Source organism: Pituophis catenifer, unplaced genomic scaffold, assembly GCF_029215685.1.
Source record: "Pituophis catenifer annectens isolate HBS135680 unplaced genomic scaffold, rPitCat1.0.hap2 SCAF_11, whole genome shotgun sequence".
Taxonomy (NCBI): Eukaryota; Metazoa; Chordata; class Lepidosauria; order Squamata; family Colubridae; genus Pituophis; species Pituophis catenifer.
The window spans coordinates 1,291,554-1,303,769 of NW_027256891.1; the positions used below are offsets into that span (position 1 = coordinate 1,291,554).

At 39.8% G+C, this 12,216-nt stretch overlaps 1 protein-coding gene across 2 annotated transcripts in view; it reads right to left on the reverse strand.

Moving 5' to 3' along the window:
• ATRX (ATRX chromatin remodeler) overlaps positions 1–12,068 on the reverse strand; it is a 95,604-nt gene extending 83,536 nt beyond the window's left edge. The window contains exons 1-3 of one of the 2 annotated variants that reach the window (XR_011600871.1): positions 11,919–12,035; positions 2,610–2,722; positions 46–101 (exon numbers count right to left, since the gene is read on the reverse strand). Coding sequence is in view for 1 of the 2 variants with exons in the window: in XM_070951934.1 (XP_070808035.1) it covers positions 46–101; positions 2,610–2,722; positions 11,919–11,938 (189 nt within the window). In the remaining variant the exon portion in view is untranslated. Of the gene's footprint in view, positions 1–45; positions 102–2,609; positions 2,723–11,918 lie in introns of both variants that reach the window. The other variant, XM_070951934.1, reaches the window with a different exon arrangement.
• Positions 12,069–12,216: the final 148 nt, after the last annotated feature.

A 12,216-nucleotide genomic window follows, 5' to 3' on the forward strand; every position in this document is an offset into this window, starting at 1 on the left:
CCCATGTATTGTTATATCAATACAATTACTATTTTCTATTCTTACCTCTTCCTTGTTGTTTTCCACTGGGGCTGGAATATTTCCAGGCATACTTTCACTATCTACAAGAAATATACAAACATGTCATAGCAACATTTTAAAAATTATAATAATTGTTCAAAATATTCAAGTGACCTTATATTTATGAAGCTATTCACTATTACACCATGTTGAGGGGGGAGCGGGGTCAATCGATAAAGCCTTGCAGAAGAGGTAGGGGTAAGGAACACCAGACTTGCGCTATTCATCACCTAACACCCCACTAGGTGGTTTGGGGCGGGGGTAGAGCAGGGAATCAAAATGTAGAACAACTAACATGATTACCAATAGAAGAGAATATTTGTAACTTGGGGTTGAACTGTAGGGTTCTTGATCTCTGAGCTTTCTTGCAGACATTTCATTACCAAACTAAGTAACATCATCAGTGCTAGAAAGGAGTGGGGTTTGCTCTTATTATTATCTGCTAATGGCTTCTGGATGTGTTCTTGGTAGTTTCTTGATTAGGCTGTTGTTTACTTACTGTTAGCATGTTTGTCTGCGTTGGTAGTTCCTTGGTTGTGGTTTTGTTTACTTCTTAAGATTGTTGGGGGAGTGTTAACCTTGGTGTTAATCTCTAGTCATACAGGTGTTGATTGCTAATGAGGTGTTTTGGTCTTTTGGGTTCCCTTTGGGCTTTTTGATTGTCTCTTTTGAATGATATAGATCAGGGGTGTCAAACTGGCAACGCGTAGGCCACACCCACCCCAGCTCTGCAAAGACTAAAAACGTGGTGATATGTCATGTGATGCAATCGAGTTTGACACCCGTGGTATAGATGATGTTTATCACAATGTACCTGTTGATGGTAGATCTGCCTCAGTGCCAATTCTCCAGGAATTTTCTGGAGTTTTCGGACTTGGCTTGATCTAGGACAGGGGTTTCCAACCTCCAGTCTCTGGACCGGCAGCGGTCCACAGAATGCCAGCAACCGGTCCGCACCAACAAGCGAATCCCCATCTGCAAGTTACAGGCAGCACGCGAACCCGTGCCCCCTCTGGTCTGTGGAAAAACCTTTCCCGGGAACCGATCCCTGGTGCCCAAAAGGTTGGGGGCCACTGATCTAGGATGCTCACAGTTTCCTAATTGAAACTATGGTCAAGGCTGTCTATGTGTTGTGAAATTAAGAAGTTTTATGTCTTCTGCCTGATAGTTGGTGTTCATGGATGCACTCCACCAGTCTTCTAGTGGCCTAAAAACGGCCAAAAAAAACCAGGCCATTTTTCAGGGCAAAAATGGCCTGAAAACAGCCCAGAATGGGACCAAAAAGCAGGCATGTGCACGCCAGCCAGCTGGTCTTCGGATTTCCGGTGCTCTGGCATGCACGAAGACCAGATGGCCGGCACTCCAGCGTGCGCATGCACATGCCTTCCGGTTTGGGGACTTGGTGCTGAAAAGGTTTACCATCACTGCTCTAATACATGTTAAATTTATATTTTACCGACAAAGAAATAAAGGGAGACTAGTATAGATCTATTTCAAGCTATTTAGCTCTTGTCAGCTAGCCATACCCTTTCTGAGATTCGAACCTGGGCTACCTACATATTAGGTAGGTGTATTAACCTCTAAGCTACGGGCTGTCCTCGCTTTTTCAGATATACCATTTACTCTATTTACTCTATTACATGGCATCAACCGTAGCACACAAACCAAATAAAGCTCTCCAAAACAGCCTAAATAAACCAACAGCCCCAGAAAAAACAGGAGTCATCTACAACATACAGTGTAAAGACTGTAAAAACTATAACCCTACTCCCTTCTAGTACTGATTATGGTACCTAGTTTGGTAATGAAATGTCTGCAAGAAATTCACCAAGCACAACCAAAATGATTACATTTTGTTACAATGTGATCCAAAATTTTGACTCATCTACGTGCCACAATAAATTTCTTATTAGTATGAAACAAAAATATTTCACCTTCTGTGTCATCTTTTTGATATTATATGAGTTTTAAACTAGCTGCTATATTTTTAAAAAGAAAATTAAATACATTGCATATTCAGCATGGCCTTGAGAAACCAATTCCCACATGGAAGTAATCCATATTTAGGTCCATACCAACCAAGTTTTTGAGATTTAAAAAACCCCACTGCTAGAGTGTGAAATGCGTATGTGTGTATCTTTTTTTTTTTTACTATGGATGCTTGTATTTTTCTATATAAGGTGCCAAACCTTTAGATTTATGCTGCATAGAAATAAAAGTAATAAGAAAGTAAACAAAAAAGAAAGAAGAAATTGACATAAGCAATAGTTGAAAATAAAATTGGTAGAAAAACAATGCAGCACATTATGAAATTCAAATATAAGAAACAATGGAAATACCAGTAAAATTAGTCAAAAAAATTCCTTTTTCCCAAATAATATTATATATTGTTTTTTCAGTCATAAATGTATTATGCTTATTAAAACAAGACAGCAATAACTCTGTCATGCTGTAACAGCATTTCCTAGCTATACAATTCTGTGTGATATCAGAGAATACATTTTTTAAAAAATTGTAAATCTTAACAGCTTTAGCATGATGAGTTTTACCTATATTTTTGCTCATCGATAATCTTGGAGGAGAATTTGCATCCTCCGATTCTTCTGATGAGTGAGCCAAGAAGTCATGAAGCTTCTGCACCAATGTATTCAATTTGCTTTCACTGTTAAAAAAAGACGCACCATTGAATATATCCCTTTTGGCATTATAGAATGAAGCAAGAGCTCTATATCTCAAACAAACTAATCTGATATGCATAAAATAGGGGGAAATGGGCTGTTCTGAGAATGAAAAAAAATGGTCCCATTCAGAATGTTCTTTTGGAAATTTAGAATATTCCATGTTATGGCAAAACAAAACTCAAAATGTTTCTATTGTTCTACCAAGGAACAATGGAAACTTAAGCTTTTGTTCCCATATTATTCAGTCCATGACCCCAGAAATACAATCAATGAGGTGATAGATGACATTAAATTTTACCTGTTACTGAATCTACAAAATAGTTATTTGTTACATTTAACTTTAGCCAAGGTAATGACTTTTTAAAATAAATGTTAAACAACTTCCAAACTGCAAAAATATGCTTGTTTCTATTTAACTATCACTTCCATTGCTTGCAATTAGGTTGCAGTGTTACTCTATTAGCACATATTTTTATACAACAATCAATAAATAACATTTAGCATGAATTATCACACCACTTATTTTACATACTTCTTCGTATGCAAAATAAGAAATTAGGGCTTGCATGTTATACCATTCCCTATGGTAGAAGATGCAAAGTAAAATGTTCCAGGTTGTCCTTATCTAAGGAATGTTTTTGTCAGCGTTCCAGAAAAACCCCCAGCTCCAAGTAAAGATGCGGAAGCAAGCATTTTCCAAAGTTCTCTTTACTAGAATAGGTAAACTGGCACATCTGGGAAAACCCGAATCTGAGAGGTCCGGGTTTTCCCTCAGTAAATCAAAACCCCCCAAACCATCCCCTCACTCCTCAATCGATCACATGCTCCAATCCCCATCTGTCCCATCTCGAGACCTCACTCCGACCACTCCTTCTCCAGAGGCAGGATCGGCCTGACCTTGACCGACAGGAAGAATGCTATTATGTCTACAGACAACCCCTCTGCTAAATCCCCCCTCCTACTTTCCCACACAGGAGAAGGTGCCTGCAGGGAAGCTTCTGGCCTAATATGGCTTCCAAAGCTGACAGTTTTATTTCAAATTCAGAACCCTCAAGGTTTCCAAGCTGACAATGTTTTCTATTTTCCTAGTAGAAATGATAATTTATGCACCTACATATTTGATCAGGCACTTAATACTTCATTTACATATTGGTTTTATTTAAACACTTTGTTTAAATAATTACTTATGTAAACAAGTTGAATGGTCGCCCATCTTGAACACAATACTGAACAGTTAGCAACAATAATAAGAGCCATAAAACCAAAAATCTGGCATCTCAGAATACAGAAGAACAGAGTTGGACTTATGCCAACTTCCAAATACTCTTCCAGGGTAGCCCTATGTAGAGCATGTTACAATAATCCAAACGGGAGATGACCAAGGCATGAGAGACTGAGTGCAGAGTCCCACAATCTAGAAAACGGCACAGTTGATGCACAGTCCAAAATTGTGCAAAGGCTCTTTTAGTCACAACTGCCACCTGCTCTTTGAGCAAGAATTGTGAATCTAGGAGAACCCCTGGGGTAGGGCCACCCCATCCAGAACTAAAGAGCATAAAGCTCCACGTATATCTGTGGTAAAACCCTCTACACTTCCACTCTCCATTTTTTTTAAAATCCACTCATGGAAGAAGAAACTGATACTATTGGGATCTGCAGAACATGTTCCATTTATATACTTATGCCCATAGAATACTCAAACTACGTATGTACCAAATGTAAATTAATCAAGTTACTAGAAAGCCACTCCATCTGGTTAAGATTAAGTCATGTTACATTTACTTTTTTTGGAACTTTTATACTGAAGCAAGCAATTTTATCAACAACTAAGAAAACTTGCGTCAGACTCAACATCAACTTAAATTTGATAAATAACCAGAAATATTTACATCTGTTAGCTGACTTAAAAATTTAACATGCTGCTAGATGCTAAATTTATTAACAATACTAACAACATTAATCAATACAGTACTAACTGCTAGATGACTTCATCCACATCCAGTGACTCTCAGAAACAATTGGTTCCCCACAATTGGATAGAATGTCTGAGAAAAATATTATATCATTGAAGACAAATTACCAAAAGATTTTTTTTTAATTTGTTGTACAATTTAGTTTACCTATTTTTCGAAAAGACATAAATCCTTCATGACTTTGCAAACAAAGCAGGGAAGTGGCTAGCATATAGATTATGAAAATTAAAATAAAACTGAAATTATAAGGAGATCTAATATTAACCGACAATGCACTCATAAAAAAGCTTTTCATCAACATTATTCCAACTTGTTTAAAGGAAATGACAATTCTCTAGAGAAAATATTTGTGTATTCATTCATTCATTTCACCTTTTTGACCCACCCAACTCCCTGAGACGAATATCTAAAGAAATGAAATTTACCAACGATTACCAAGGAATAGAGACAAATTATGAACAAACCTATAACAATAAGGTAAGTTTCTGAAGCTACATAAAAGAAAGATTAAACAGGAAAGATGTTTGAACTAGATGGATTATCTGGTTCTTATTATGTGTTGAGGATGAACTTTTAGAAACTTTACAATAAACTCTATCCTCAGGAAGAAAGATATCAAAGAGTTGGAAGGCCAATATAGCATTAATAGAGGAACACGAGTTGACTTTAACAAGAAATTGTAGGCCAAAATCATTATTAAACAATCATTAGAAGTTGTTCACAATGGTTTTAAATGATAGACTGACAATTTTTGCAAGAATTTATTGATGTAGTTCATATGGATTTTTAACTAAAAGGCAGTTAAAAGACAATGTTAGAAATACTTTACACATGTTGGAATATTTGGAGCAATATAAAAAAAACAAATCTCATTGAATACATTGATCTTTCTTCGACAATTTGAACAGGACTTCTTTTTATTCAAGGTTTTAGAAGGTATGGATTTTGGAGAGAACTTTATAAAATGGGTAAGACCAATTTATACTACACAGAAAGCAGAAATTATTGTTAATGGAGATCTAAGAAAATCCCGTTGAGCTATAAAAAGGGAACAAGATAGGGATGCCAAGTCTTGCATTTATTTTGGTTACTGAATTACTGAATAGAGGTGTAAGACAAAATAAGAAGATAGTGAAAGTAAAGATTACAAAAGAAACTTACAAGTGAAGGGCTTTTGCAGTTGACTTGGTATTGGTTCTGAAAGAGCCTTTAAAAGGAATTGAAATATTAATGGTCAAATTAAAATAATTTGGTGTAGTAGCAAGCAGGTTCCAAAATTAATAAACAGAATCAAAGATGTTACAAATATAAAAAAGATCAAACAGAATAAATGATGACTAAAATGGGTTTTAAGGTTCAGAAGAACATAAAATAGGGTATCAGGATATCACAAGACTTTTGACACAATTGAGCCTATGCAACCTTACAACCCTTCCCTGCCCCTTCGTGTGGTTCAGAGTTGCTGAGGGTTTTGAAAAGGGTTAAGAGACGTCTAGAGCACCACTAAAGGAAGATGAGGGATGACTCTAATCAGACATGATTTAGAGCTGCCATTAAGGCCTATCTCATGGCAGTAAGACAGGAACACGGAATCCTTTTCTGTCCTTATTGCATCTGCAGGAAGTTGCTGGTGGTGGCTCTGTTCAGGATCACCCGGTCCCCTCTGGGACCGGGGAGCTCAGACGATCATTGTCAAGATCATTCAGAAAATTTGCTTCAGAGAAAGTTTCAGAGAAACACAGGATGGACAAAGTTACTCAAATTTGTTCCAAGCTGGAACTCTTGCATGGTGCTAGTCCATATGAGATGCTTGGGGAAAGGTTTTACCCAGTCATCTGGGAACAGTTTGATCCCTTTGGATTCAATGCTGCCAGTGCAACCACCTGTCAATTAGCCCCTGGTCCCTTCTGGTTGGTGAAATTCCTCACTGCAAAGGGGATGAAGGAGGCCTTGGTTAATTCTCCCCTAAAAAAAAAAATCTTGATCCCAGTGCCTGGACAATTTTCATCCAGTTTCTAATTCTTGGGAAGTGCAATAAGTACATTGGTTGCACTTATTTGTTAAATTTATTCGGCTATTTTAGGTGGCTTACATCTACAAAAAGAAAGAAATGAAAAGAAATGTAAATAAAACAGAAGTAAAAAATAATAGAACAAAAAAATAAACATTTAAAGGTAAAACAAGAATACAGTACATCAATATCATAACAAAAGCTGGACAGGTGGAGAGCAGAGAGCGAGGTGAAATCTGCCGTCAATCCAGCAGCGACTTCTAGCATTGAACTCCCCCATTAGGTTCCCAGCCACCTAGCAGAGCCAGATCTTTAGGATCCTACAGGAGGGTCGGGATAGATTTTACCCTAGGTAGGAGGGCAAAGCTGCGGCAGAGAAGGCCTATTGCCTGTCAAAGAGCTCTGACTATAGGAATCTAGAAGAAGAGACTTCTCTGACAGGCTCATCCTAACGGGACGAGAAAATTCATCAGGTAGCCTGGACCTATGCCGTTAAGGGCTATAAAGGTCACAAACCAACACATTCAACTACACTCAGAAGACCACCAGTAGCCAGGACAGTTCGCAGAGCAGGGATCTAATATGGATGACTCTAGGGCCCCAAAGACTGTGCTTGCTACTGCAGTTTGCATGAAGGCTGCAGCTGTGGAGGTGGTCAACAGTATTAAGTATCTGGGGGTGCAAATAACTAACAATCCGACTATCTTTGTTATCTTTACTGAAGGGTGCAAAACAGTGTCTGCATTTCATGCGTTGGATGAGGACAGCATATCTCTCTCCTTCTGTCCTGGCCACTTTTTACAGAGGCACGATTGAGAGCGTTTAACAAACTGCATCACTGTTTGGTTTGGTGGCTGCAGTGCCTCAGATAGAAAGTCCACACAGAGAGTGGTAAGGGCAACCAAGAAGATTATAGGTCATTCAGGATACTGCTTATAAGCACTATGTGCTTAGAGCTCGAAGCATTGTTAGAGAGCCCACACACCCATTTCATGGTCTGTTTCTGTTGCTCCGCTCTGGGAGGAGGTTTCAAAGTATTTCTAGCAGGACTACCAGATTCTGGAACAGTTTTGTTCCTTGTGCCATCCGTCTAGTAAACTCACAGGATTCGTTTTTCTCGTCATGCACATGTACATCTAAACTGTTGTTTCTCTGTGTTGTGTGTGTGTGTGTGTGTGTGTGTGTGTGTGTATGCATAATGGTTAACTTTTGAGAACTGAATGCAACGAAAAATACCCATGGATAAAATAGAGGTTTTTAGTGACCATCATAAAAACGGTTGTAAAATCGAGATGAAATTTTGGACTCAACTGTGGTTTTAAGTTGAGGACTACCTGTGTCCTAGTGTATTGTATAGTAGTGTATACTTCTACATATTATATGATTAAATTGAACAATGGCAGCTCTGGTCTCAGACAGACGTAACCTTTAACAAGCTTGATTCCTTATTTAAATAACTACATAAATTAGGAGAAAAACTTCTAAACATGTCACCCGAACATATTACTTCTAAAACTTTATACTAATTTTATAAATAAGGAGCCATTTCAGTAATTTGCAAACAAGTCCATATTCATATAAGATGATAACAATCTGTCAGAAAAGTTCTGAATTTTTAGGGAATAGCAAACTATGCAGTTTAATGTTGATACTTTGAAAAATTTAGAGCAAATGATATAGTGATTTGTAGGCATCTCGAAAACACAAATGATTATTAGAAATCAGCATGTATTGGTCAAGAACAAGTCTTTTTGATTAGTCAACTTTCTCAGTAAAAATGATGTAAACATAATATCTCAATAAATCTTTTAAAATTACTCTTATGAAATTCCTCTAAATAAGATGTATCTGTTAGAGGAATTTACATAGAACTTCAAAAGACTATATTAAAAGAATCCTCATCAATGGCTCCTCATCAAAATTGAGGGAGGTATTAAGTCAGATGCCACAAAGTTCACAACGTCCAGCACTCTACAAAATTTTCAATAATGATCCAAATGGATGGAATGTTTTACCAAATTTTTACATGATACAAAACTGGGTGAAACAGCACTTTACAAGACAGAAGCAATATTCAAAATTGTTTTAATAACATAGAAAGACAGAAAACAAAATGAATTTTGAGACACAAATGCAAAGTTCTTACCAACAGACAAAATACAGTGATATAAAGTGGAAAAAACAAAGCTTGGTGATAGTATATCTGAAAAAAATCCTGAGGTTGTCCAAACTAAACATGAATCAGCAATGCAACATGGATACTAAAAGGGTAAATGCAAGCTTAGGTTGCATTAACGTAATTATAGCTTTCAGGTCAAAAGAAAAATGTTCTATTATATTCCATCTTGATCAGATCCTGTCAGAAATACAATGTCCAGTTTTGGGAACTACAATTTTAAAAATATTCAGTAGAACTAATGAGTTCCAAAGAAAAGTAATCAAATTTATCAGGGATTGAAATCTGCCATGAGAAATGATTGAATAAATTCTGTTTATCCTTGTGGGGAAAATTCTGAATGCACACAACTCACCAGTTTTCAAGTACCTAAAGTGATATCAGCCAGAAGAAGTGACATCTTCCGCAAGTCAGGATGGAGGAAGATATCTGAATTTTAGGGGAAGCTTTCTAAAAAGAATTGAGCAGTGAAGTAGCAAGCTTCCTTTGCTGGATGTTTTCAGATGAAGGTGGATAGGCATCCGTTAAGGATGCTCTAATTAGTATTCCTGAACTAAGTAAAAGATTAGGTTACATGTACAAAATATTAGCTTCCAACTTTATGGTCTTTTAAAAATGTCTTATTGTTAACCAAAACGTTCAGGAACAAAGGACCTTTCACAGTTCCTTAATCACTTAGGCAATTTGTATGATATTCCTTCTTTTGCACAATGCTTACTCCTTTTCTTTTTAATCACCTAAAGTCCTGCTGATGAAAGACAACTAGAAACTTGGAAGGGCAATTATTAAACCATTTGGTAATCTGTATGTTTGACCATTAAAGGGCATGGAAAAATCAATGCAAGAATACAAAAGTGTAAAAAGCTAGAAATCATTTGCATTTTCTTTAAACTTTTTCAGAGTATGTAGTAATAAGAAAGCACTACTGAGCTGTTTCACAAATAAAAATGGAGACAAGGCAAGAGTCTTGTTCCTCCAAGAGAGTAAGACTACAGTCAATAGACTGTAGATATTTCACTGATTGAAATAAATGAGTGAAGGATTGTGATTATTCATGATTCATACACAAATGGCAAGTCTCTTGAAAGTTTTTCCTTCATAAATTTTAAATCGGTGGTTCTGCTCATTACCATGAGATATTATATATAGGTATATACTATACCTATACTCATTTACTGAATAAAACATTTGAAGAAATATTCTATTGTGTCATCAAAGTGGAAGATAAGTTTGTACGAAAAGGATAGTAGAACAAGGAAAACTGTTGATAGTATCAAATAAGAACTCACCAACTTGGTTCGCAGAAAAATGCAAATTAAAATATGATTAGAGGACCAGTATAATATTCAAATTTGGACCAAGAGCTAAAACAATTAAGGAGGAGCAGTCATTTTTATCCATGCTCTGCTTAACCATGGTTACTTGTGTAAACACAAATGGTTCATGGAAGTCATAAACTATGATCTACCAACCACAACTGGAGATTTCATACATCCCGAGTCAACAATATATATGAATTAACCAAGTGTGAATCCTGTCCTTGAAGAAGCACAAATAATCCCTGCTCTTAAGAAAGACAATTTAACCCCCTGTCATAAGCACTTGACTATATTCACACAACAGTCTAATCCAGCGTTTATCAGATTAGGAGGCTTGAAGATGGGTGGAGTTCAATCCCCAGAATTCTGGGAGTTGCGGTTCACACATCTGGAAGCTGCCAAGGTTGACAAACACTGGTCTCGTTTGCAGTCAATCAAACCACAATTTTCTGAATTTTGACACCCCCCCTCCCCGTGATGGATCTACAGCAGGGGTGGGCAAATGTGGCCGGTTTACAACCTGTGGACTTCAGCTCCCAGAATTCCTGAGACAGCAAAGCTGTCTCGGGAATTCTGGGAGCTGAAGTCCACAGGTTGTAAACCGGCCACATTTGCCCACCCCTGATCTACAGAACAGACTAAGCCACAACTAAAGCTGACTGTCTTTACCCAAAGGACGAACCCCACAAACAGCCTGGTGGCACAGTGGACTAAACTACTGTTAAAGTAGTATTTAGCTGCCAGCTTCCTGCAATTACTGCGAGTTCAAATCTCACCAGGCTCAAGGTTGACTCAGCCTTCCATCCTTCCGAGGTAGGTAAAATGAGGACCCGGATTGTGGGGGCAATAAGCTGACTTTGTATATAAAAAAAGAACACCGCTTAGGAGAGGCCAAAAAGCCCTACTAAGCAGGTATATACAAAAGTATGAAGGCTATTGCTTAAGGCATTGCAAGCCGCCCTGAGCCTCTGGAGAAGGGCGGCATATAAATGAAACTAATAAATAAATAAATGAATAATAAACTGGCGCGACCACCAAGGCGTTGGGGCCGATTCCATCCCCGCACTCCCCATTCCCCAACCCTAACCTTCTGCTTCGAGGTGGCCTAATACCAGGCTAATCAATAAAGCTACCTTGCAATCCCCATCTCTCTCTAGAAGCCTCTGTGCATAGGAGACACGAAATGCCGGGATTCTGCTCAGAAGTCGCCGCAAACGCACCAGGCACCGGAGCGCGGAAAGCTCCTTCCCTCTGCCCAAAGGAGCGCACCTGTGCAGCCCTCCATCCTTCCCGGTCACCGCGGGATGCCGCCACCGAAGCCCCGGAGGGAGGCATGGGGGGGGGGGAGGCGGCAGAGACCCCGCCCCCAAGCGGGGAGGGCAACCGCCGGGGGGCGCCCACGAGCCCAGGCAGGCCCGTCCCGCCCCCACTGGGCATGCGCAGAGGCGGGAAGCTCGCGGGAGGCGGGGGCGAGGGCCCGTTCCCCCAACCTTATCGTCTTCAGCACCCCCGATAACCCGCCGCGCGGCGTTCCCGCCAGAGGAGGCTGCGGCGCTTAGGAAGGCGAGCGGCGAGAGTAGCAGCGTCGGGGGTTTTTTCCCGCCGCCGCCGCCGCCGCCGCCTTTCTCCGCCCCTCACCCGGCTGATCGGCCTCGTAGGGAAAAGCACGCGGAGCCGGCTGCCGTTCCCACCGCCTACCTCGCGGGCTCTGCGGTCATGTCTCCGTCGCTGTCCCTCGCGGCCGGGCCGGGGGCGGCCAGCTTCAAGCGCTGAGAGGAAACAAAGCCGTTGGCGTCACCCACCCCGCCACCGTCGCCACCGCCGCCATCTTGTCGGCGAAAAGAGGAGGGAAGGCCCCGCCTCTCCCCCGCCTTCCCTTTTTCACTCCGCGTCCCGCCATTGGCTCTCGGGAACTGGCATCTTTTTTTCCATTGGGCGGGTCACGTCGGCGCTGTTACTAGGGCGGTTGGCGTCATCGCTCCTCTCTACCGCTTCC